At 43.3% G+C, this 24875-nt stretch overlaps 1 protein-coding gene across 1 annotated transcript in view; it reads right to left on the bottom strand.

Moving 5' to 3' along the window:
* Positions 1-1463: 1463 nt before the first annotated feature.
* Positions 1464-24875, bottom strand: part of FAF1 (Fas associated factor 1) — a 428908-nt gene continuing 405496 nt past the window's right edge. Inside the window, exon 19 of the mRNA XM_047789144.1 lies at positions 1464-1717. Coding sequence (XP_047645100.1) covers positions 1634-1717 — 84 coding nt within the window. The 3' untranslated portion in view covers positions 1464-1633. The remainder of the gene's footprint in view (positions 1718-24875) is intronic.

Raw genomic sequence — 24875 nt, 5'->3', positions numbered from 1 at the left:
CTTTTCCTTTCAGTCTCCCTGGAGAGATGCCTGGGGCCAGAGACAGCCTGCACCTGGGCAGACGTAGCACTAGTCTGCTAGGAACACGTTTCTCTTGAGAGGGTGTTCCTGGGAGGTCCTTGGTTGGAGGATTAGAGAAAAGACACAAGATGGAATTTTCCTGGCCAATGCCCACTTCTGGGCAGAGGGAGAATGACCAGGCGTATCTCAGACTGTGGTTTGAGTCTTTCGAGAACTCTAAAAAAACCCCAGCACTTAGACTCTTTTGGACAAGTACAAAATGTCAAGTCAGGATCCCGACCCCTAGGACAGAGACCATCGGTGACACAAAACCGAAATGGAGAAACATTCCAAGACTGAAAAGAAATCACTGGCGGCGAAGGTATAAACAGTACTTCCGTGAACTAAGCTCCAAACCCCAAATCCACAGATTATCAAGAACCCACATTTACTAAACCATCCCAGATTATTATATATAAATTCAGGCAACACATGTCTTCTGAGCTGAGCCCCCAAGTTTGCTCTCTTAAATATGTGAAGACAGAATTTTCAGCCAGAGAACGAGGTCCCTTTCATTTGAGATGGGAGTCCACCATCTAATATCAAAACACTGAAAGAATGAAACAGTGGAGCAGGTTCCTTATTACAGCTCGGCTCAGAGTCCGTGGGTGGCTCATCAGATTTTGGCGACCGGCAAGGTGCTCAAACTGCCAACTGACAAGGTCCAAATGCGTGACGGTTTAGAGGGAGAAAAGAGCAGGAGAGAAGGGCGTTCAGTGAGCCCTGATGGGCCAGCAACCTGGGAGCTGGTATCTGTGAGGTTCTAACTGCCCAAATGCAAACCCAACAGCAGTTTCCTGCAGCCGGGCCAGATACTGAGGTCCTGGTCCTGTCCTGGTCCTCTTCACACAATCTCAACATTCCCATTGAGAGCTTAAACAGTTTCTCAGGCTGGGATGGAACAGCAAATGCCTCCTACATGGAGCCTGGGGACCCAAGGCAGCAGCAGTAAATAAATATCTTGCATATATGTCCAATGCAGTCCTCAAACACAGCCTTATATCTTAGTAGAGTCAGGAAGTACCAACAAAAATGATATGCTTTTTTTTTTTTCCTACAACATTTAATCTCCATGCCAAGAAGTCCCATTTGACTTTTTATCCCCTGCCTCTTAAAATCAGGTGACACAACAGAAATCCAGTCATGAAAAGAAAAAGGCAGAGGTGGATGAGCCCTGGCTCAATGAGACATATCAAATACAGAGCAGCCTGGTGTCACAGGTCAGAACTGCCCCAGACACTGTGGGGAGAGGGCACTGGAGAGGTCAAAGTCCTACTTCGCGATCACTCACGCTTCAACAGAGCGCTAGTCGTGGACCGAGGGCCACGGGAAGGGGATGGAGGGGTGGCAGAGGTGTCATTCTCTACAGTGAGGGCTGGGGACATACACTCGTGGATGGGCAATTTTAAGTAGCTATGTTTATTATTACTTTTTTCCAGCAATCTTGCGAGAGGCAGAAGTGTGACACTGAACTGAGTGAGACGAGCGTGTAGGTGGGTTGGCAAGGAGCCCTTCTCTTGAAGCAAGGCCTCTGGCTTGTCAAGGAATGGCTGGTTCCACCGCTGGGCTGTGTTTACTCTTTTGCTTCAAGGAAAAGGGTTTCTTGAGGGAACAACTTTACCTCCAATAATGATTTATTTGGGTCCAGCTGGGTTACCTAGAAAGAAAGAAAACACATGCTCAAAAGACTCATGGCATTCGGTTCCTATCCTGCACTTTGCGTTCGAGCCTACTATGCACTGGCACAGACATTTTCACATCTATTATCTCATTTGATCATCAAAATAACCCTGTGAGGTAGGTGTTGTTATTCCCATTTTACAACCGAGGAAACCAGGGCTCAGAGAGGTCAGGTCTCACAGTGAGCGGAAGAACTAGAATTTGACCTCAGGGCACAGGTTCAGGAAACTAAACCTCTTCCTAGGCAGGTGGAGGCCCACTGCTTCCTGTACAGCTCCGCCTGGCCAGCGGAGCAGGAGGAGGTCCTTAGGAAAGGGTGTGGGTTGAACGAGTGAGAGCGTTCCTGCGGATCTGTGCTTGATTAACTCCTGACAGCGGGGAGGGCCTTTTCTGCTTGGCGGGAAAGAGCAAAGCCTTTGGGGCTGATCTTCCTGCTAAACTTAAGCGCAGTACTGCAGAGGGCACACCCCGCCACGCCCTGAGACAGGCATCTCCTCTGCCAAGGAGAGGCTCCCGAGGGAGCCACATCGCAGTCTCCTTGTTGGTGGCAGTGGCGGGGATATTTAGTCCCCAAAAATGAGTCAATGTCACAATATGGATTTATATTTCAGAAATAAAAAATGATTAGTTTATAAGATGAACTATGGACTATAAAGCTAGACAAATCTTTCTGGCTCGGTTGGGATCTGTTAATCATCCAGGGACCCTACATCAGGTTCATGGCTTCCTAGGTCAGGGACAAGGATGCGATGTGGGGGCTTTCTGAATCTGAGAGTGAGGAAAAAAAAATCAAACATTTCCCGAAGGGAACAAGAATTTTAAATGCTAAGAAATACTGGTTTAGTAGAAAGGACAATGGGCTTTGGAACCAGAAATATTCTGGTTTAAATCGCAGCTGTGTTGGCTATTAGCGCTGTGGCTCTGGAGTTAGCATCAACCTTGTAGGACGGATGTGAGGATTAATGAGCACGGTGCTGGCACAGAGCAAGTATTCAGTGCCGGCTGCTGTGTATGTGAGCAGCTGTAAGGACGGACGGACACAGAGATACATGGACCCCAGCATCCCAGTGTGTGAGACGGAAGCCGGGGACTCCGCTTTGTCAGACATGCTCTGGGTGCCTGGGCAGAGACTGTGGCACCTGAGATGGGCAATCCCGTCCTCTGCTCAACTCAAGTCCCACCTAATGAGATGGCTCGGCGGTCTTCTCCAAGCCAGTGGGGAAGGACGCCCTGGGGACCTGAGGGTGGCAGGCAGGCTGGCGGGCTGAAGGAGGAATACTACCTTTGACTGTTTCCAGATGGAAAGCCGGTATGCCCAGGAGGGTCATTAAGGAGACATGTCCGCCTCCAGAATCCTCTCTGCTGATGAGGAACCTGGAGCAAGGCTGCTCTACTGGTGTCTCTTGGGCTCTGGGCAGATGGGCAGGCAAGGTGGCGGGGAGGACCTAGCCTGCTGTCTGTCTTCCAACGCACTGGGGGCAAAGCAGCCGGCAAATGTTTACCCACTTCCCCAATTAACGTTCAACACTGCGCTGGCTTCTGTCAACAAACACAGCTATGCCGCCTCTGCTTCTGACTCGTTGGCATTTTCTGCCCAGCTGCTTTCGCTATTGTTCTTAATTAACATGCCAGGGCTCTTCCGGCATCTTCTACTTTGTTATTTGTGGTTTGTAAATGTGATGTTTGCTAGGAGGAGAAACCAAAATCTTAATAGTGCCAGAACTGTGCATACCGGCAGAAACATACCAAAGGAAGCAAAAGAAGCTGGGAGCTTGGAGCCTCAAGGCCGTGTCTATATGGCAGAGCAGACGTTCAGAAAACACACCCAGTTTTCACATAGGAAATGGTGTCTGAGAAAAGCTATTTTCCCAGTCACTTAAAGTGGGAGAACAGGGACAGTGAGAAGGAGAAAACTAGAGTTTCTTGCACACCTACTATATGCTGGGCACTTGAAATATGTTATTTAACCCCTAAACAACCATGCAAGGTAAGGTGGCGATGATAAAACTGAAGCTCACCATGGCTGCTACTTAGTGAGGGTCTGTCTGTAGAGAATAAGAGTTAAAAAGTGTGAAGCAAACTTAGATTCAAACTCTGTCACTTACTTACTATCTCTATGACCTTGAAGAAGTAACACAACCTGGGGGCCTCAGTTTTCCCATCTGGAGAATAATTAGTTTCTCTTTTGTGGGTTGCTGTGCTAGGTAAATGGAATGAGGGTGGTGAAGGCTCTGGTACAGACACTGAACCAGTCAGTGCTCTGCTGGGAGCAGCCATTACTGGCTGGAGCGCTGCCTTGGGTAGGGGCCCTGGTTGGTCCAACTCCAAAGCTGGAGCTCTTTCTCCAAAGTCTCTTGGAGCCTAGGCCTGCACTGGGCTGCCTCTCTTATTTCTATCTTGCTGCCCAGCAGAAGTGCTCCCTTCTCCCCGGTAGGGCGATGCCTCATTATCTGGAGACGGCCTTCTACAGCTTTGGTGGGGCTGTGCCACCACCGGGCTGCTTCACTCAGACATGGTTGCCGTGGGGCTGCTCAATCTAGTGCCCCGTATCATAAGCAATTCTTTTTTCTTTGAAGGTCTTTTCAGAAAGAAATTTCAAGTGAACAAGGATGATTTTTGTCTGCATTCTCATCTGCCTGGACTGGAACAAGAGCCTGTAGAGAGCCTGGGTGGGGAGGAAGGACACCATGCTTCTCCCCAGTAAGAGTGGCCGTGTTGTGAAGCCAGCCTGCAGTGCTCAGCACCCCATTCCAGAAGGACAGGGAGCGTGCCAGGAGGGACCTCCTCTTAGGAAGGAGCTTCTAAGACACATGGGAGGAATGGGATATGTTTTCCTGAGAGAGGGGACTGCTACTACAGGGGCAGGGAGGGGGCTGGGTCAGCTCTTTCTGACTGTCTGAAGGGCTGGCAAGTAGGACAGGTAGACAGAGCAGATGGGTTCTCTGCAGCTCCAGTGGGTAGAGCTGTGACAACCGTAAGGGAGCAGAACTCAGCTGGTCAGAAAGAACTCTTTTTTTGGCCATGCCTGAGGCATCCAGAAGTTCCCAGGCCAGGGATCGAATCCATGCCAAAGCAGTAATCAGAGCCACAGCAGTGACAATGCAAGATCCTTGACCCACCCAGCCACCAGGAAACTCCCAGAAAGAACTTTTTTAACAGAGCAGCAGCTGCTGGTGTGGCTACTACTTCTCTTTCTTTTACCTCCTGTACTTTTCTTCCTTCTCCTGCTGTCCTTTATGTGTTTTTTGTTCATCATCATCATCGGAGCAACAATCAACCACAACGGACTCTTGAACAATGAGGGGGTTGGGGCACCACCCCTCCAAACAGTGAAAACTGCATATAACATAAGCAGTTCCGCCATATCTGTGGCTCCTCTATATGTGGGGATCTACACCCAAGGTTCAACCGAGTGCGAATACTGCAGTACTATATAGTATTTACTATTTACTAATACTATTTATTATTGAAAAAAATCCACATATAAACGGACCTGCATAGTTCAAACCCATGTTGTTCAAGGGCCAATCCTATTTAGTGCCCACATGTAGGTGAAACCATGCTAAGTATTTTATATAAAATACCTTAAGTAGTCCTCAAAACAGCCAAATGAAGTATGTATTATTATCAGCATTTTTTTTTTTTTTTTTTTTAGGGCCACATTTGTGGCATATGGAGGTTTCCAGGCTGGGGGTTGAATTGGAGCTGTAGACACAGGCCTACCCTACAGCCACAGCAACGCTGGATCCAAGCCGTGTTTGCGACCTATACTGCAGCTCATGGCAACGCCGGATCCTTAACCCACTGAATGAGGCCAGGGATCGAACCCACAACCTCATGGCTCCTAGTCGGATTTGTTTCCAGTACACTACAAAGGGGAACTCCTATTATCAGCATTTTATTTTATTCTATTTTATTTTATTTTATTTTTGTCTTTTAGGGCTGCACGTGCAGCATATGGAGGTTCCCAGGCTAGGGGTCTAATAGGCTGCTGGCCTACACCACAGCCACAGCAACGCCAGATCCAAGCTTCATCTGAGACCTACACCACAGCTCATGGCAACGCAGGATCCTTAACCCACTGAGCAAGGCCAGGGATCAAACCCACAACCTCATGGTTCCTAGTCGGATTTGTTAACCACTGTTCCACGACGGGAACTCCTATCACCACTTTAAAGTTGAAGATACCATGGGTTATCTTGTCCAATACTGCAGAAAAGAGTAAGGTTTAAAACCTAAGTCTGTCTGACTCCAAAGCTCATGATAACCAGAATGTTTCTGGCCTACATGCTGACAGGCTGCATCGGGGAAAATAAAGGGGAAAGAAGGGGAGAGGTGAATGTACCCTCTGCTGTTCCCAGGAGCATTTAAATACAGGAAGAAGATGATCTTGATGATAACAGCTGACATTTACTGAGCGCTTAATTTGTACCAGGCATATTCCAAGCATGTATAAAATAATTTAATTTTCATAATAACCCTCTGACATAGGTATAATTATTATTCCCATTTTACAGATAAGGAAACTGAGCCATGGAATAGATTAAGTAACTTTGCTCGAGGTTTCGAAGTTGCTAAGGGCAGAGTCAGAATGTGAAACCAGGAGAGCTGGCCTTGGGATCCATATTTAACTACTGGACTATTTTGCCAGAGGTGCTGCTAAGAGTAGAGCCCACGCAGAGGAAGAAGTTGCACGAGATGACCCTGAGGTTACTTCTAACCAAGCTTTCTTATATATCTTCACTTTAAGAATGGCAAAAGGTCAAGGGTCAAGGAAAAAATCCTGAAGTGTTTATAAAATACGAATACAAAAATGCAATCTGAGCTTATGCTCTGCCATTTACTTGGGATTTTACTGAATTATTGACTTTCTAAATCAACAGAGAAACCCACCCTTTGGGACTCCCTGGGGGAGGAGGGGCATTCTCAGATAAGAGGGATGGCCTGACTAGTCTATGCCAGAAAAGGAAAGTCAACCTTCTTGACATTTTATTCATTATACTTAGGAAACTGGAATGGATATATTTTCTCGTTAATATTTTAGCAAACTGGCTTTGTTGAAACTTGTTTATGTTAGCAAAAATGGGACATGTTCTCTGCCAAATAAAGTTATTCTTTTCTAGGTTACTTTTCTTAGCAGTTTGAACTTTCATGTGTATGTATTTCTATTATTTCCCTGGGCTTCAGTTTTTGTTTGTTTGTTTTTCTGAAAAAGTGTAACACTGCTGCTGAGAAAAATGTGAATCAATATGAGAGTCTCATCCTGGGCCACAGTGAGTGAGTCCCAGAATGTTAGGGTGGGAAAACTTCTTAATGCCAAATAGTCCAACCCCTTCATTTCACAAATGAGCAACCTGAGGCTGAGAAGTGAAGCGGCTTGGCCCAGGGCACACGCTTGATAAGGCATAGTTACAGTACTCTACCCGAGATGCTCACTTCTGTTTTAGGGTTCCTTCTAGTTACAATACTATTCTGCTTCTCATACACACATATACATATACACACACACACACACACACACATATATAAACACCTGAGCATAAATATGACACTACCACCAGGCCAGGAACTACTTGAGGGTATGAGTAGACTAATGCTAAAATAACAGCAGCAGCAATATATGGATAATATTTTATAGTTTGCAAGATAATTACACAAACATTAAATCACAATCTTGTAGGATTGGTATTATTATCAATCCATTTCATTTTTATTTAATTTTGTTAAGGTAAGTTTTTATTTTGAAACAGAATAAAGGAAAGTCTGGATCTAACATTTTCACATCTAGAAAAAAAATGCTGGGTCTAACAACTGGTTCCAGAGCTGAACCATATATATATGAATCTAGATGCACAGACCTTACAGCCTTCACAAAAACTAACTTGAAATGGTCTGTAGACTTAAATGTAAAACACGAGTCAATAAAATTCCTAAAGATAACACAGGAGAAAATCTAGATGACCTTGGGTATGGTGATGGCTTTTTGGATACAATACCAAAGGCACAATTCATGAAAGAAATAATTGATAAGCTAAACTTCATTAAAATTAAAAACTTTGCGAAAGACACTGTCAAGAGAATGAGAAGACAAGCCACAGACTGGGGGAAAATATTTGCAAAAGACACACCGATAAGGAGCTACTATCCAAAATATACAAAAAAAAAAAAAAACCCTTTAAACTCAAAAACAAGAAAATGAACAACCCAATTAAAAAAACAGGCCAAAAACTTTAAAGATATCTTATTAAAGAAGATCTATAGAAGGCAAGATACTCCTCCACATCGTATGCCATCAGGAAAATGCAAATTTAAACCATAACAATGATATGCACCACCGCACACCTATCAGAATGGCCAAAATCCGGAACACTGACAACACCAAATGCTGACAAGGATGTGGAGCAACAGACACTTCTACATTACTAGTGGGAATGCAAAATGGCAGAGCCACTTTGGGAGACAGTTTGATAGTTTCTTACCAAATTAACCATATTCTTACTATATAATTCAGTAATTTACTCCTTGGTAGTTATCCCAAGAAGTTGAAAACCTAAGGTCCATACTAAACCCTGCACACAGATGTTTAATAAGTACCTTCTTTTGTCCTTTTAGGGCCGTACCCGAGGCATGTGGAGTTTTCCAGGCTAAGGGGTCGAATCGGAACTACAGCTGCTGGCCTACACCACAACCACAGCAACGCCAGATCCAAGCCACATCTGTGACCTACATCACAGCTCACGGCAACGCAGGATCCTTAACCCACTGAGCGAGGCCAGGGATCGAACCTGCAATCTCATGGTTCCTAGTCGGATTCGTTTCTACTGTGTCACGACAGGAAGTCCATAAGTATCTTTATTTATAACTGCCCAAACCTGCAAGCAACCAAGATGCACTGCAGTAGATGACTGGATAAATAAACTAGTGCATCCAACCAGAGTATTATTCAGTGCAAACAAGCTCTCTAAGTTCTTTCACATATATTATCTAAATCTTAAGAGCTGTCTTAAGAAGACTGGATTAATGTGTCCTCATTTCTGCAGATGAGAACACCAAAGCTCAAACAGGGACATTACCTACACATGGTCATACAACTAGAAATTGGTGGAGCCAGGCCTTCTCACTTCAAATCCTGAGCTTCTTCTACTCTATGAGGTAGCGCAAAGGCTGCATATGTAAATTCCCATATTATAGTGAAGTTGCATATATCTTCCTTTGGTTTTGTTCAAAATTAGCATTTACCTTGAACTTTTTGGTAGGCTATGAGTAGCATATTCTGTTAGTTACTCTATTAGAAAACATGCATACTAAATATCACGAGTTTAAAAAAAATCATTAGTGTCATCACTACAAAAAAAGTTACCATTTACTTGGCATTTTGTAAGTGCCAGGCACTAGACTAGCTGTTCTATATATTACCTGAGAAAATGGTCACAACAATCCTACAAATACTCCTATTATTCTCATTTCATAGATGAATTCTCTGAGGTCAAAAATGGCTTAAGGGACTTGGCCAAGATTACAGAAATAGGAAAGATAATGCTGGAATTTGCACCCAGGTTTGTGAGCTTCTAGCCTGTATTAGATGCATTGCCCTTCACTGCCTCTTAACCTCTGATCCTACTTCTTAACAGGGGACAGTTAATGTGACTAAATAGCTTTCCCTGGGGCATAAAGAAAGCAGACTTTCTGCAGCTGTCTTGGGTCATGTCCCTGTTGTGGCACAGGCTTTGTTGTTCCCCTCAGGAACATATCTTTTGTTACCGTCAACTTGGTCCTAATAGCTAATTGGCCATTTTCTTTAAACATCTTTTGATGAGCTGGGAATCCCTAAAGAGGGCAGTATCAAAGGGAGAACTTAAAGAGCTGATCTGCTGGTCAGGTGCTGACCAGGGTGTGAAAGGGCTTTGCTAACTGTAAAGTCTTTTGCAAACGTAAGGAATTAATCATCAACATCATCATCAATAACCACAAAAGCACCAGCTGGAGCTCCTAGCAGCTTTTCCTCTACATTTGCTACAAGCAGTAATGCAACCCCCGAAAGAACTTCCAATCTGAAGGGTCCCACTATGGGACCACTCCATGGCTTATTTATATCCCAGATTCTGGTGTAGTTTCTGGAGCAATCTGCTTCATTGGATCATAGAAAAGAAGTGACACTGGGGTGTGGGTTTCCAGGAAACAGTGACAGATGCTCTGCTTTCCATTATTAAATTGTGGTGGAACAACTGAGGTGCTAGAGAGTAAGGCTGGGTGGGCTTCTATGGCTGCAAAGCACAGGATGCCTATAGGACATTTCCTCTCCTTGACTTTATTTTTTTTTTAGGGGAAGGCATATGGAAGTTCCCAGGCCAGGGGTCAAACTGGAGCTACAGTCACCGGCCTATGCCAGAGCCACAGCAACGCGGGATCTGAGCCACGTCTGAGATCTACACCACAGCTCACAGCAATGCCAGATCTTTGACCCACTGAGTGAGGCCAGGGATGGAACCTGCATCCTCATGGTTCCTAGTTGGATTAGTTTCTGTTGCACCACAATAGGAACTCCCTCCTTGACTTTTTTAAGTGGGGAAAAGGGGACAAAAAAGAACAAAGGGAGAGAAAACTAAGATGATAAAGGGATAGAAATTGCATCCTGTAGGCTGCCCTATCTGTTCTTTTTTTAAAAAATCACATTATAATAATGATAACAAGAGTTACATTTATGGGAGCTTACTAGGTGCTAAGTGTTCCAAGTACTTTATAATTACTACACAACCCTATGAGGGAGGTACTATTACCTCCACTTAAAAAATGAGGAATGGAAGTTCAGAGGGATCATGTAACCTGCCTAAGATTGCACAGGTGGGAAGTGACAGAGCAAGGCAGAGCAAGGATTTAAAATTAGGTCTGGCTCCAAAGTCTGTTTTCTTAATCACCGCACTAGGTACTTTTAGTAGTCACACACTGGACTATTTAGTCTAAGTCTCCTGCTTGGAACGACTATCCCTGTCACGTAACTGAAGCACATATCTCCCCATAACATTACTACCGCAGGCATCTGGGCGCATCTCACTCATCCAGCGCCTCAATTATCACAGCCCTAGTGATGGTCAGAGCTGGAGGGACCTTCAGAGGTCAACTCTGTAACAGATGGGGAAAGAAAAGCTCAATGAGTGGAAAGAACTAACCCCAGGTTTACTCAGCATTCATAGCAGATCTAGGACCAAATTTGGATTCCTCATTCCCAGCCGGTGCCTTTAAATGAGCTATGCAATGAGGATAACCGTTCTAGAGTGTTACCAACGTCAAAATGGCCTCGAACTTGGCACATTGTCAGGGAGACCCTGCCAAACAAAAAAGGTGACCCTCTTCTTGCACTGGTATCCCTGATGGTGGCTCAGGTCACTGTACTATTAAACAATGTTAGTGGGGAGAGCCCAGAGGGAATACAGGGACCTTTATTAAAAGGGGTGGGGGGACAGGGAGGGGAAAGCCTTGTCGTTAGTCTAGAAACACGAGAAGATCCACGTCTGCAGAATGGAAATAAAATGCATAAAAAGAATAAATGAATAAAGAGAACATAAAAAGAATAAGAAGCGTGAGAACAGACATGCCTCCTCACCCTGGAAAGCCCAAGATTAGTCCCATCCCTCTTGGTCTTGGGAAGACACAGTTTCAAGTAACTTAAAGGAAGTTTGCAAGCTTGCTGTCTCTGTGCCAGGAAACAGGTAAGCCAAGATATGGGTCTCATTCCTCAAAGCAGTCACAGTCCTCAGGGCTGGGCTGCCTTTGACCCAATGAGGTGCATGATCATTTTCTTGTTTCTTTCTTTTTTTTAATTTTTTTTTTTATTTTTAGGGTCGCACCGGCAGCATACGGAGGTTCCCAGGCTGGGGGTCCAATTGGAGCTACAATTGCTGGCCTACGCCACAGCCACAGCAACAGAGGATCTGAGCTGCGTCTGCAACCTACACCGCAGCTCATGGCAACACCAGATCCTTAACCCACTGAGTGAGGCCAGGGATTGAACCCGGCAACCTCATGGTTCCTAGTCAGATTGTTTCTGCTGAGCCATGATGGGAACTCTGTTGTTTTTTTTTTTTTTTTTCTCACATAAACATTTTCCATGTGTGTCATGATTTGCAAAAGGCTTACTTTCAGAGGCTAATATCCTGAAAGGCAGCCTCTTGTGTAAAAGGCTCCTAGGATGCCTCTGATAAAAGACTGGCCCACAGTACTAACCATTGTGTTCGGAACAGAGCACTAAGAGACAAAAGAGAGGAAAGAAATTTGTTAACTGGTTAGATCCAGAACTGCTATTTCTGGATAATTAAAAATTTAAAAACCTTCTGAGAAGCCTCGAATATTGTTTGCCCCAGTGTTTCACCGGGAGATATGGATTAAGTGCTCATTAGGGAGTCAGTGAAGTTCTGGTGGGTTTTGAATCTTGTTTTGTATGAATGCTCTTGAGTAAGTCACTGAACTTCCAGAAGACACACATTTCTCATCTGTAAGCTGATGACAACATCATCTAACACCTAATAAGCTCTAATAGATATTTCTCTCTGGGTCTTCCCTGCCACTCGGGAGAGTCTAAAGAACATCCTGTCTCTTTCCTACTTAAAATTCTTACATGATTACTTACTGCAACAGGTTGGCCCCCTTTTGCTTTGGCCTCATTTTCTCTGATTTGTAAATGGGCGGTGTTTCTGGCAAGGCTCGTAGCATACCTATAGCGGAAGACATGGCTGCAAAGATGGTTTGCAGATAGACCGTGAAGGGCTCAAATGCCTTAGTAGGTTTAGTTTAAACTTCTGAAAAAAAACTTTTCTCCCTGGCTTCAGAAATATCTGGAATGGCATACTAGATGTATGCTTCAGGCAGACTGGCTGGGGAGAGAGGGAGCATTCTGATTGCATTTTAATACTCAAGCAGGGCTATGCGAGCTGGTGCGTGTGTAACTGCACGCAAACACTGCTCAAGAGCTGGAGCTTTGAACAGGAGTTAAAAGAGTTGAGTCCCTAACGACATACAAAAGACTTGCTGGTGTGATTTATTCTGATGTATTTACTTATCCAATTACCAAAACAGCAGGAGATCATTAAATTTTCTAGTTACCAGATGCAGCACATTCAATATCTTAAATGTTACCAAGGCTCTCTCTGAGCTATTTTGATATTACATTTCATCTGCCCAAAGCTTATGAAACTGGAAGGCAAGACTCATGAACAGAGCAGGTGTTTTCTTTGAAGGTGGGTCCAGTGGGTGCTTGTACTATACCAAACTTATACTGGCAACTCCCAAACTCCTGGATTTAAGGAGAAGTACCATGGTGAGAAACCAAAGCATTTAGGAGAGAAGATGTTAAGAAAGTGGTACTAGAAGGTGGCTGGAGATAACGCATTTTACTGGCCAGACTTCTCTCTCTCTCTTTTTTGTCTTTGTCTGGGCAAACTTTTCTTCATGCTCATTTCCTTTCAGTTCAGCCCTGATGTCCAGAGGGTCAAGCCTCAGAGCAGGGGAGAGAAGGGAAAAGAGCCCTCTGAGTGACTGCATATATGGCTCCCTGTCCTAGAAGACTACTTCTGACCACCTGTGTGAACTTGAACAAGTCACTTTTTCTCCTCTGAGTTTCCCTGTTTGTTAAGCAAGGATGTTGACATCTGATGCACCACCATACAGCTAGTCATGGGCATCATCACAGCTAGTCTTCACACAAATGTCTCCTGGACAGATTGAATAAAAGACAGGACTGGAGTTCCCACTGTGGTGCAGTGGGTTAAGGACCTGGCATTGCTGCAGCTATGATATAGTTTGTAGCAGTGGCTTGGGTTCCATCCCTGGCCCAGGAAATTCCACACGCCATAGGTGCAGCCAGAGGGGGAAAAAAAAAGATAGGACTGTTTCCTGTTTTTGTATCCCTAGCATCCAGCAAAGAAATGTGGTACTTTATATGCTCTCGGTAAAAGCTTGTTGAATAAATGATCAAATCAGAGAACGTACATGATGGAACACTGAAATATACAGAGTAAGCCTTTATTAACAATGTTTTAGGAGTTAGAAGCAAAAGAGACATTTATTCTATTTTCTTTTGAAAAAATATATCAAATAAATAAAATCTGGGCCTAAACTTTTTGTAACGGTGGTAGTAGCTTGGCCTCAACAGTCTTTATTATTTTGATCTTTAAATACTATCCCCTCACCGACCTTATGCTTCAGCCATTCCCCATTTACGTCTTCTCCTCCCCGAACCTTTGCTTATGCTCTTTCCTCTACTGGACTGTCCTTCCTCCCAGTTCCACCTGTTGAAAACTTATACATCTTTCAAGGTTCAGCTCAACTGCTGCTTCTCCATGAAACCAGGCCTAAGTGACAGAGCCTCAACTAATCGCTTTCTCAAGTGGCATCTTCTCCCATTCATTGGGCCATGGCTCTTGTGACACAGAGGCAATACATGTGCACTGTGGTCTCTCTGTCACAGTCACAGTCCATTGGCCTGTATGTAGCCAATCCACATTTGCCTAACTAATACCTTTGCTTTACTTCAGGCTTCTCAGACAGGTCTACTGACAGATTTAAGGTCAGTGTTTAACTGGAAAAGAGGCGCAGGTAAGGAAATTCTTATCCTTTGCTAAAATAGTACTCTTATTGACCAGGCAAATCAGCCCATTGCTGGAGGGCCTAACCCAAAGGATCAGCTACAGTCTTCCACTGAGTTATCTGTTCCGTCTCTCAGGTTATTTTGCAACTGTCTATGAGTCTGACTCTCCAGTGAGGCTGAATTCCAAAGGCGTATAACGAGGTCTTATTCTCTACCTATCGCAGGGCCTCATATACTAAATTCAGTAAATGTTTGCTGAAAGACCGACATACTGGATGACTGAATGGAGGTTCGTCCCTAGAGCCTCCATCAACCCAAAGTCAAAAGGAGACACATCCGCAGACCTTTTCCCTCAAGCCTCACTTCTACAGGAGCAGAACCTGCCAGTGACACATGAGCAGGCCACCCAGCAAGTCCCCTGGCTTCAGACTCTCTTGGGCCCTTGCCTCAGTCAATCCTGCTGCAGAGATATTGGGACTGAAAATAAGTCTGCATCAGTTGCCCTTTCAGAAGGGACAGATTTTTTCCCTATTTAAACTGCTGTTGGAATTGGCTAATTAGAAGGATTTAAAAAATCTTAATACTCTAAACAGAGAAAACTGGTTCTGAATTATTAAGCAACATTTTCAATGCATTTGAATAACCTTAAGTGACTTGGCTGCCACCTGATCCTAAGCTCTGGCTCAGATAAATAAATGTGAAATATTGTCAAAGCCTCAGCTTATAGGAGCTGCCAGCTACAGTAAATAAAAGCTTAAGTCCCCATAAACTGCCTGGGACAGAGACATTCTCATATAAAAGAAGTGAGAAGATGATCTTAGACAAAGCCAGGAGGGCCAGGAAGCCAACAGTTTTGTTTTAGATTTTAGAAGAGAGTTGGAAGTTCCCTGTGGTGCGGTGGGTTAAGGATCCAGCATTGCCCCAGGTCGAAACTGCTGTTGGAATTAGGTTTGATCCATGACCCAGGAACTTCCACATGCCTTGGGTGTGGCCAAAAAAAGGGACAGTTGTCAATGAGGCAGGTATGATCTATATCCAGATCATTTAATCATAGGATCACGTAGTATCAGAACAGACACAAAATTTTAATCAATTCATATTTCAGACGAGGAAAACAGGACCCAGAGAAGTATGTATCTTCCTTGATATCAAACAAATGGCTGGAAGAGGATTCAGCCCCAGGATTCCTGGCTCCCAATTTACTCCCCTCCCACTATATCACATTTTTCTGAGAATGTCCTGCTGGAGATGCCAAAATGAGAGGCTGACAACTAGCCGTTAAAAAACACCTGAAATATCTTTTCCCACCCCTTCACTTTCAGTCTATGTGTGTTCTCTGCCCTAAAGTGGGTTTCTTGTAGGCAGCATGTTATAGGCTCTTGTTGGAGGTTTCTTAAAAAGCTAAAAATAGTTACCACATGATCCAGCCATCTCACTCCTGGTCATATACCCGGAAAAGATGAAACCTCTAATTTGAAAAAATACATACACCCCAATGCACAGAGCAGCATTATATACGACAGCCAAGACATGGAAGCAACCTAAGTGTCTATCAACAGACAAATGGATAAAGAAGATGTGGTACATACATACAATGGAATATTACCCAACCATGAAAAGAATGACATAATGCCATTTGCGGCAACATGAATGGACCTAGGGATTATCATACTAAGTGAAGTCAGGCAGAGAAAGACAAATATCACATGATATCACTTATGTGTGGAATCTAAAAAAAGGAGTTCCCATCATGGCGCAGCAGAAACGAATCTGACTAGGAACCATGAGGTTGTAGGTTTGATCCCTGGCCTCACTCAGTGGGTTAAGGATCCGGCATTGCCGTGAGCTGTGGTGTAGGTCACAGAAGCAGCTTGGATCTGGCGTTGCTGTGGCTGTGGTGTAGGCTGGCAGCAACAGCTCCGATTAGAACCCTAGCCTGGGAACCTCCATATGCTGTGGGTGTGGCCCTATAAAGACAAAAAAAAAAAAAAAAGGTACAAATGAACTTATAAAACAGAGACAAACTCACAAACATAGAAAACAATATTATGGTTACCAAAGGGGAAAGGAAGGTGGGGAGATATAAATCAGGAATTTTTGATGAACAGATACACACTTCTATATATAAAATAAACAACAAGGACCTATTGTACAGAACAAGGAATTATAGTCAATATGTTGTAGTACTCTATAATGGAAAATAATCGGAAAAAGAATATATATAGCTGAAATATACAGTATACTTGAAACTAACACAATATTGTAAATAAACTAAAATTTTTAAAAAAGAGGGAGAAGTAAAAAAAAAAAAAAACAACAACAACAAAAACCACACCAAAAAAAAAAAAAGCAAACCTAAAAAGTTTAACCAGATGAGTGATTTCTGGCTCTTGAATTCCAGAGACTCCATGCTTTTGACTCAGACTTTGAAGTTCTACTTCCATGACTATGCGAGGGGAGAGAGAGAGAAAAGGAGAGAGAGAGAGGAGAGGGAGGAAGCCAGCAAGCAAGTAAGTTGTGTACCGGAGGGAGGGAAGAAAGAGGAAGGCAGGAACAAATAGGGCGAATATCACTATAATGTGGTCCCTCTCTTACCTATCCTCAATCATAGGTTGCGTAAGTTATCCATGAGTTTCTGCCTGGTGAGATGAGAAGTGCAAACACCAACCTGCCGCCAACAGTAGATGAATGATGAGTGGGAGTATTTTATTTCTTCTCATTTATTTACTAGACAGATATTTCCTGCATGTTTACTACAATGTCAGAAACCATGCTAGGCATTGGGAGGTACCAGTGAACAGGGTACTATCTCTGCCCTCAGGGAAGGTAGGGTCCAGGGCAGGATGCCCACTGCAATTCAGAACAGTAAAGGCCTAGGATATGGATACAGAAGAGGGCGATGGGGGCACAAAGAAGGTAAACACCTAACTCAGCCATAAACTCCACACCTCTTTGCTCCCTGTCGCATTCTAACATGCACAACTGTCTCCTACGATCTAATTAAACCACCTTACCGACCCGTTCTTTCACATACAATAAACCACTATTAACTGCTTCCCATGCCAGGCACCCTACTAGGGAACGTTCAGATGAATCAGACATAATCCCAAATAACTTCAGACTTCATGTGTATAATTCTTTTTTGTTTAAAAAATGCTTATTTTGCCCTCACTTCGTGACCATGTAGACCTAGGTCAGCCATTTCTGCTTTTGTTTGCCTTTGGTTTTTCTAGGCCCTGATCAAGCTACTTTCTTTCTCTCCATCTTGGTTTTCTCATGAATATAAAATAAGGGTCTTTCCTCGTTCTCACAATCTAAAACGTACGCACGAGGAAGGCTTGTTCACCAAAGGCTCTTACAACCTGAAGAAGGAAAGTGAAATAAATTTGAAAATATCAAAAGAATCTTCAGGTTTGGGATTCAGCTATAGACACTAAACCTGAAGGCTTGAGGTCCTGGTTCTGGGTGAAGAGTAAGGTGTGGCCTAGCTGAAGAGGCTGGGGCAGGGGCTGGAGCCCAGCTGGAACCGGCCCTGCAGTGAGGCCCGGGGGGATCTGGCATGTTGATGCAAGTGCTAATGCACTCAGTACCTCCAGCACAGGCTCGAAGATTACAAGGAGTGTCTAGAAAAGGTTAATCTGCGCATATACACGTTTGCAGTTATTTGTATTTACAGTGGGGTTATTATACAGACTTTAAGTGAGCAAAGCATGTCTGTAGAAGCACCTGGAATACTGAGCACAGAACTAATGATTTTTTATTTATGGCCAGATAGAGCCAGATTGGATTGCAATGTACAGCCTTTGAAAGTTTATTTGATTTCTGGTATAGCAATTTTGACTGGTATATATGCTTTATAGACACCTTATAAAATTAAGTTCTGGAGCATAGTAAGTAACTTTGGAAAGGTTTAAATACATCAACATACCTACACATAATGAGTGACAATCACTCCATTTTATTTTAGCATGGTGTAGAGTAAGGACCTAGGTTTTAGGAATCAAATACTGGTATTGACGTTTACTGGGCAACCTTGAGAAATTTAAACTCTCAAAGTTTCTGTGTCCTCATCTGTAAAATGGAGATGATATCCATCTTCCATTGTGCATATAATAGGCATAAAATAAACAGCTTTATTCATCACTTTTTGGCATCACTTCCTGCTGTTCCACGTACTTTGTAAATGAGTTAGAAAGGGCCAAAGGCAGGTTTTATTAAGGCTCTGAATTCTACTCAGCTTCCATGAAATGGCTGTAATCACCTCAAGCATATTTTAAATGTTTTTTTGTGTATTCCTTTGATCTGGTCAGGGGCATATTATGATGTGTTTTTTTCTATCATACCATTGGTTCTCTTAGTACTTTTGCGGGTTAGCAAGAGCCCTTCCTCTCCTTGCCATCAACTTTATAATAATAGTTTAGATATACTGAGCATTTACTACATACTAGTGCTTTCTAAGTATCACTTCATTACATTTTTGCAACAGCCCTGTGAAGTAGGTACTATCACATTACCCTTTTCTTACAGATGAAGAAATTGAGCTACATAGAGACCATCTAATGTGCCCAAGATCAAAAAGCTAGGAAATACAGACTTGATATTCAGTAGGGGACTCCAGCACTCAATCTTGTAACCACCACCCTATACTATCTCTCTGTCTCTTGTCTCCTCCAATCTGCTCTAGTCACTGCCAGGGACATTTTCTGGAAGAGAGCCAGCCACACAGTTTAAATCTCTTTATCCTCTTGAGAAAGAGTCTCTCCTGGCACCTCAGACTTGAATCTCAAAGTAAACCTGCATCTCCACCTGTCTTTGGTTTTTGCACATGGCAACTACCACCTTTCTAAAGCCATCCGGGCTGAGAACCTCTAAGCCCCTTTGCCAACTCCTTCTTCCTACCCTCTCCACTCTGACATAGCTAGACAATCATCAAATCCCAAATTCTTTTTCTTCCTGATTCTGTATCACCTCTTCATCCCCTCTGCTTCCACTTTAGTTTTTTTTTTTTTTTTTTTGGTCTTTTTGCCATTTCTTGGGCCGCTCCCACGGCATATGGAGGTTCCCAGGCTAGGGGCTGAATCGGGGCTGTCGCTACCGGCCCACGCCAGAGCCACAGCAATGCGGGATCCGAGCCGCGTCTGCAACCTACACCACAGCTCACGGCAATGCCGGATCATCAACCCACTGAGCAAGGGCAGGGATGGAACCTGCAACCTCATGGTTCCTAGTCGGATTCGTTAACCACTGTGCCATGATGGGAACTCCCCACTTTAGTTTTGACTCCCATAGCTTGTCGTCTTGTCTACTTCAATAGTCCTATCTGGTCTCTCTTTCCCAGCCTCTCACTCCTCTAATCCTTTCTGTTAAAAATAATCAACAGGGAATTCCCACTGTGTCTCAACAGGTTAAGAACCCAACACAGTATCCATGAGGATGCAGGTTCAATCCCTGTCCTTGCTCAGTGTGCTAAGGATCCAGCATTGCTATAAGCTATGACATAAGTCACAGATGTAGCTCAGATCTGGTGTTACTGTGGTGTGGTGCAGGCCTGCAGCAACAGCTCTGATTCGACCCTTAGCCCGGGAGCTTCCATGTGCCACAGCTGTGGCCATAAAAAACAAACAAAAAAAGACCTTGCTGGAACCATCATTCTGCAAATTACTAGCTACCCAATGTCTGATAGCCACTTGACAGCTCCAAGCCTACATTCCTCACCTTTAATACAAGGGTCAATATCTACCTTAACTAGCTCAAATTTCTCCTAGAATTAGTTTCGTGAGGGCAAAAACTTTGTTCAGCCTATTCACTACCGTATCCCCAATGTGCTGTGCATAAGAGGTGCTCAAATATTTGTTGGATTAATATATAGAAAATGCTCCAGTATTTTTTCATTTCCTATTTCATTTTCCGCCATGGCTGACTTCACCGCTTAAATTCCAGTCATAGCAAACTGTGTGTAGTCTCCAATCAGTGGCCCCCGAGCATAGTGCTCAAGTGTTATCTAGTGTTCCTAAGCACAAGAAAGCTAGGATGTACCTTACGGAGACTGTGTGTTAGATAAGCTTCCTTCAGGCATGAGTTATAGTACCGTTGGCCACGAGTTCAATGTCAATTAATCAACATTATATATTAAATAGCTTCTTTAAAAAGAAACACACATAAACGAAGTTATGTATTGACTGGTTGGTTGATGAAAATTTGTGACCAGAGGCTCACAGTAATTTAACCTTTTATTTTAGGGGCAATGATTGAGGATTTGCTAATTTATTGTTTGTGGCAACTTCATACAACATAAACTACAGCAAATCATAAGAAGTGACTGTAACCTCTCAGTCCTAAAACCAACAGCTCCCACAGCCTGCAGAATAAAATCGAAATTGCTTGGCTTCAAGTACACTGCTCACTACATTCTGCACTCCTGACGCACACTTTTTTGTTTACGCTTCACGTTGTGCCTTGCTTGGTGTTACGTGCCCCGTGCCTGCTAGGATGATCTTCTGCTTTATCTCCCCTTTCAGACTTGGCTTTTTATTTAAAAAAAAAAAAAAAAAAAAATTTTTTTTTTTTTTTTTTTTGGCTGCACCCAGAGCATGTAGAAAAGTTCCTGGGCCTGGGAGCAAATCTAGACCACAGCAGTGACAACGCCAGATCATTAACCTGCTAGGCCACCAGGGAACTCCAAGACTTGGCCATGTTATGATTATCATCACAGAAAGTGCCACGTATTTATTCACCCCCAATTCAGGGAGCCCCTGCTCTGTGGCAGGCCTGTGCAGGCCCTATGTCAGAAATGGGGGCACTGAGGCAAATAAGACAGTATAGCTACTGCCCTAAGCGTTTTACACAGAGCAAGCCCGGGAGGACCCTGACATAAATGAAATAAAAGTTTCCACGAGGAAACAAGCCTGTCTCTCACCCTAGGAAATACACTATAAACTAACTCAGGAATGTTTCCAACTATGAAAGAAATCTGCTGTTTTGGTAAAACAGAATGCAGATATGAAACTCCAGACAGTTCTGCCTAAACACTCCTTTTACCCTTTTGTTATTGGGCATGTAGGTAGACTGTCTGTATCCTTCCTGGAAAGCTGGCAATTTCCAAACAATTAATATTATATAAAGATTACTTATATTCTTGAAACCAAAACATAAAAGAAAAAAAATAAGGATAGCATAGAGGGAGTAAGGGTGGAAAGAGAAATAATTGCCATTACCATCATACCAGTTACCATTATTAGTTTCTTAACTCTGTGTTAAATGATATATATTAAATATTTTATATTTATTTTTCCATTTAATGCTCACAACAACCCTCTGAAGTAGATGCTGTCACTCTCATTTTACCAGGAGATTAAGTAATCTAAGATCACTTAGTGAAAAGTTGATCTAGAATTCAAGGCCATGTCCACTGACTCCAGGCCTGTGTATACTCTCGTTTCAGGCTACGGTGCCTCTGAAATGTGATTGAAAAGAAGAGGTAGTGTTAAATAAATCATCCTTACAGTGTTGATTTATATTTGCTTATAAAACAAGCAAGGAAAAATAAATACCAACAACTCTCCCTTTACTTTAAGTAGCCAGTTTGAAGAAATTATTATCTCTCTGCGGTGAGGATAAGAGGCTGCAGCTTCAAGAACAACTGCAGGGCTCTGAGCAGATGTCTACAGATCTGGGGCAAGTTTACATGGAATATGTTGATATCTCCACTTACATATCCAGTAGTAACCCCTAGAAGTGAATCTGAGATGTGACTATCTTATAAAATTATATGTGCAGAGAAGAGTTAACATAGCAGGGATGTTGACTCTTCTTTTGAAAGGCTTGCTTACAAGGTTGGCCTTTGGCTAGAATCTGGAAATTAGGTTCTCAGGAGGGCTCCTGCCAGTCCCCAAACTGATAAGTATGGTTCATTGTGCCTAAGATGTTTGCGCAAACAACACAGTCTATGCTGAACATCTGCATTCTTTCTAGGATTCTGGAACTTTGGTATGTATCAGGCAGAGGGATCAGCCTCCAATGAAACCCCTGAGCTGAGTCCCTAAGAATCTTCTTGCTTAGCAACACCTCACAGACACTGTCTTAAATCATTGCCAAGGGAATTAAGTTCATTCTGTGTGACTCCAATGGGAGAGGATCCTTGGAAGCTTTGCTTGGTTTCTCCTAGACTTCAATCCATGTGCCTTTTCTCCGCTGATTTGCTTTGTATCCTTTTGCTATAATAAATCATGGCCATGAGAATGACTGTATGCTGAGTCCCGTAAGTTCTGCTAGAGAATCATCGAACCTTGGAGCGGCCTTAGGACCTCTGCTCCCACAGCTGGTGTCATAAGGGGAATTCAAAAGCCTGACCAGACGCACCAAAATATGGTGAGAGCACTGTTCTGTTTTGGAGAATGATACAGAGTCATTTATCCATGGTATGAAACAGCTGTCTGTGGTGAGAGGTAAAAGTTACCTAAGGATAAAAAAGTTACCTAAATGATAGATCCAATTCCAGGAGCACTGGCTTATTGGTTCCCCTGACCTCTTTTGGCTGTTCTGGCTAAAGTGATGGAAAGGTAATGCCTTTGGCTTTTGTTTGTTTTCTCTTTCAGGTGGCAAGAGATTGGATGGGCCAAAAATATTAAAAGTTTGTACTGTTCTCTCCTTTAAGTGAGAGGAAAAAAAAAAAAAGTTAAATCCGTTCCCAGGATTGGAGCCCAATTTTAGATAAAACAGAAGGAAAATTAAGGGAGAAAAATACTTCAGCCATTTCTTCAGCTGGGCTGTTTCACTCTTGCTGCAGCAGCCTAGCATGGCTCCCTCTTCAACTTCCCTTGCATTCTAGAAGGGATCTTCCCCCAGCAATTATTTATTTGTTTATTTATTTTTGAATTTTTTTTGTCTTTTTGCCTTTTCTAGGGCCGATCCCGCGGCATATGGAGGTTCCCAGGCTAAGGGTCCAATCAGAGCTGTAGCCGCTGGCCTACACCACAGCCACAACAACATGGGATCTGAGCTGCGTCTGCAACCTACACCATAGCTCACGGCAACACCGGATCCTTAACCCACGGAGTGAGGCCAGGGACCGAACCCACAACCTCATGGTTCCTAGTTGGATTTGCTAACCACTGTGCCACGATGGGAACAAACCCCCAGCAATTTTTTAAAAAAAGTTCACTGAAGTATAGATGACTTATAATGTTGTGTTAGTTTCAGGTATACAGCAAAGTGAAGCAACTTTAATATAACTCTGTGATGCTAAATTTACTGCTAGATGGTTAAGTAAATTTGCAATGAGAAAAAAAGGAGGATTAAAAAATGGTTTTGTAGCTACTACTACATCTGGGTATACAGTAAAAATGGATTCAAAACATCACACTATTCTAATTTCATAAATGCTAGAGGAATCAGCTCAACTAGGGAAAGCTGCAATTAACAAGTGTTGGTAGAACAGCCTTGTTTTTTGCTGTTGGTAAGTGGGTTTGAATTTAATAAACTCCTTGAGTAACAGAACAAGTCTCTAGAACTAATGATTTGCGTTTATTGGACCCTCTGGAAAAAGGAAGACAACATAGAAAAGAGGGGCAATCTCCAGATAGAGATACACCTCAGGTATTTTATTTTATTTATTTATTTATGGGCATTTTATTTATTCACTTATCAGGCATTTTCTCTCTTGCTTGCTTGCTTGCTTTTTATTTCCACATCTGTGGCATATGGAGGTTCCCAGGCTAGGGGCTGGATCAGAGCTGCAGCTGCTGGACTACACCACAGCCACAGCAGCACAGGATCTGAGCCGCTCCTGTGACCTACACCACAGCTCACGGCAACGCCAGATCCTTAACCCACTGCGTGAAGCCTCATGGATACTAGTCAGGTCCATTATTGCTGCACCACTACAGGAGCTCCCCATGTTGGGCATTTTAAAAAGCAGTTTTTAGTTCGCTAATGAGCTTTTATATAAAATCAGACGTCTGATCTTTAGAGGCTGATGATTTTTCAGTATACTGTGCGTGTTTTTGATTAGGTAAATTTGGACAAGGACAAAAAGGCTCAAGAAAGCCTTGCTTGTCATTTGAACTTGGAACAAATAGCTGTCTGGCCCTATAGCATCTTGCCTTTGTTGCTTCTGAAGAAAAAGTGGCTGGCTTCTACTGAAATCCTAAATCCATAAATCCTAATTGTCCTGATCTGACTCTTAACTAAAACCTGATATTGCCTGCTGTGAACGGCTTTGGTATCAGAATGCACTGTGCTGAAACACAAGCAAGTACAAGCTCAACGACCAGGACTTTGACTCTGGGACCACTGTGGGTTTAGGACACCTCTCTGTGGGCCCTGAAATTCTGAAAACCTCATGGATGTTATCTGTACCATCTGGGTCACATACAAATGCCCACAGGAAAGGGCTTGCTTTTGATGGGACCACCTAAAATTGAGCTGTTGATTGGCTTATATTTGATACAGAGACTGCACTCCTACAAGTTGGGGGAGAGCTTTTCACAAGGAGTGTGGCCCCTCTGCTCACTCCTGACAGAATGGACTCTCGACTTCCTTTGGGGGATGTCTCCCT

The sequence above is a fragment of the Phacochoerus africanus genome, chromosome 8 (assembly GCF_016906955.1).
Source record: "Phacochoerus africanus isolate WHEZ1 chromosome 8, ROS_Pafr_v1, whole genome shotgun sequence".
Classification (NCBI taxonomy): domain Eukaryota; kingdom Metazoa; phylum Chordata; class Mammalia; order Artiodactyla; family Suidae; genus Phacochoerus; species Phacochoerus africanus.
Note: the sequence above shows the minus strand (reverse complement) of the source record. Positions and strands in the feature narration are given on the sequence as shown.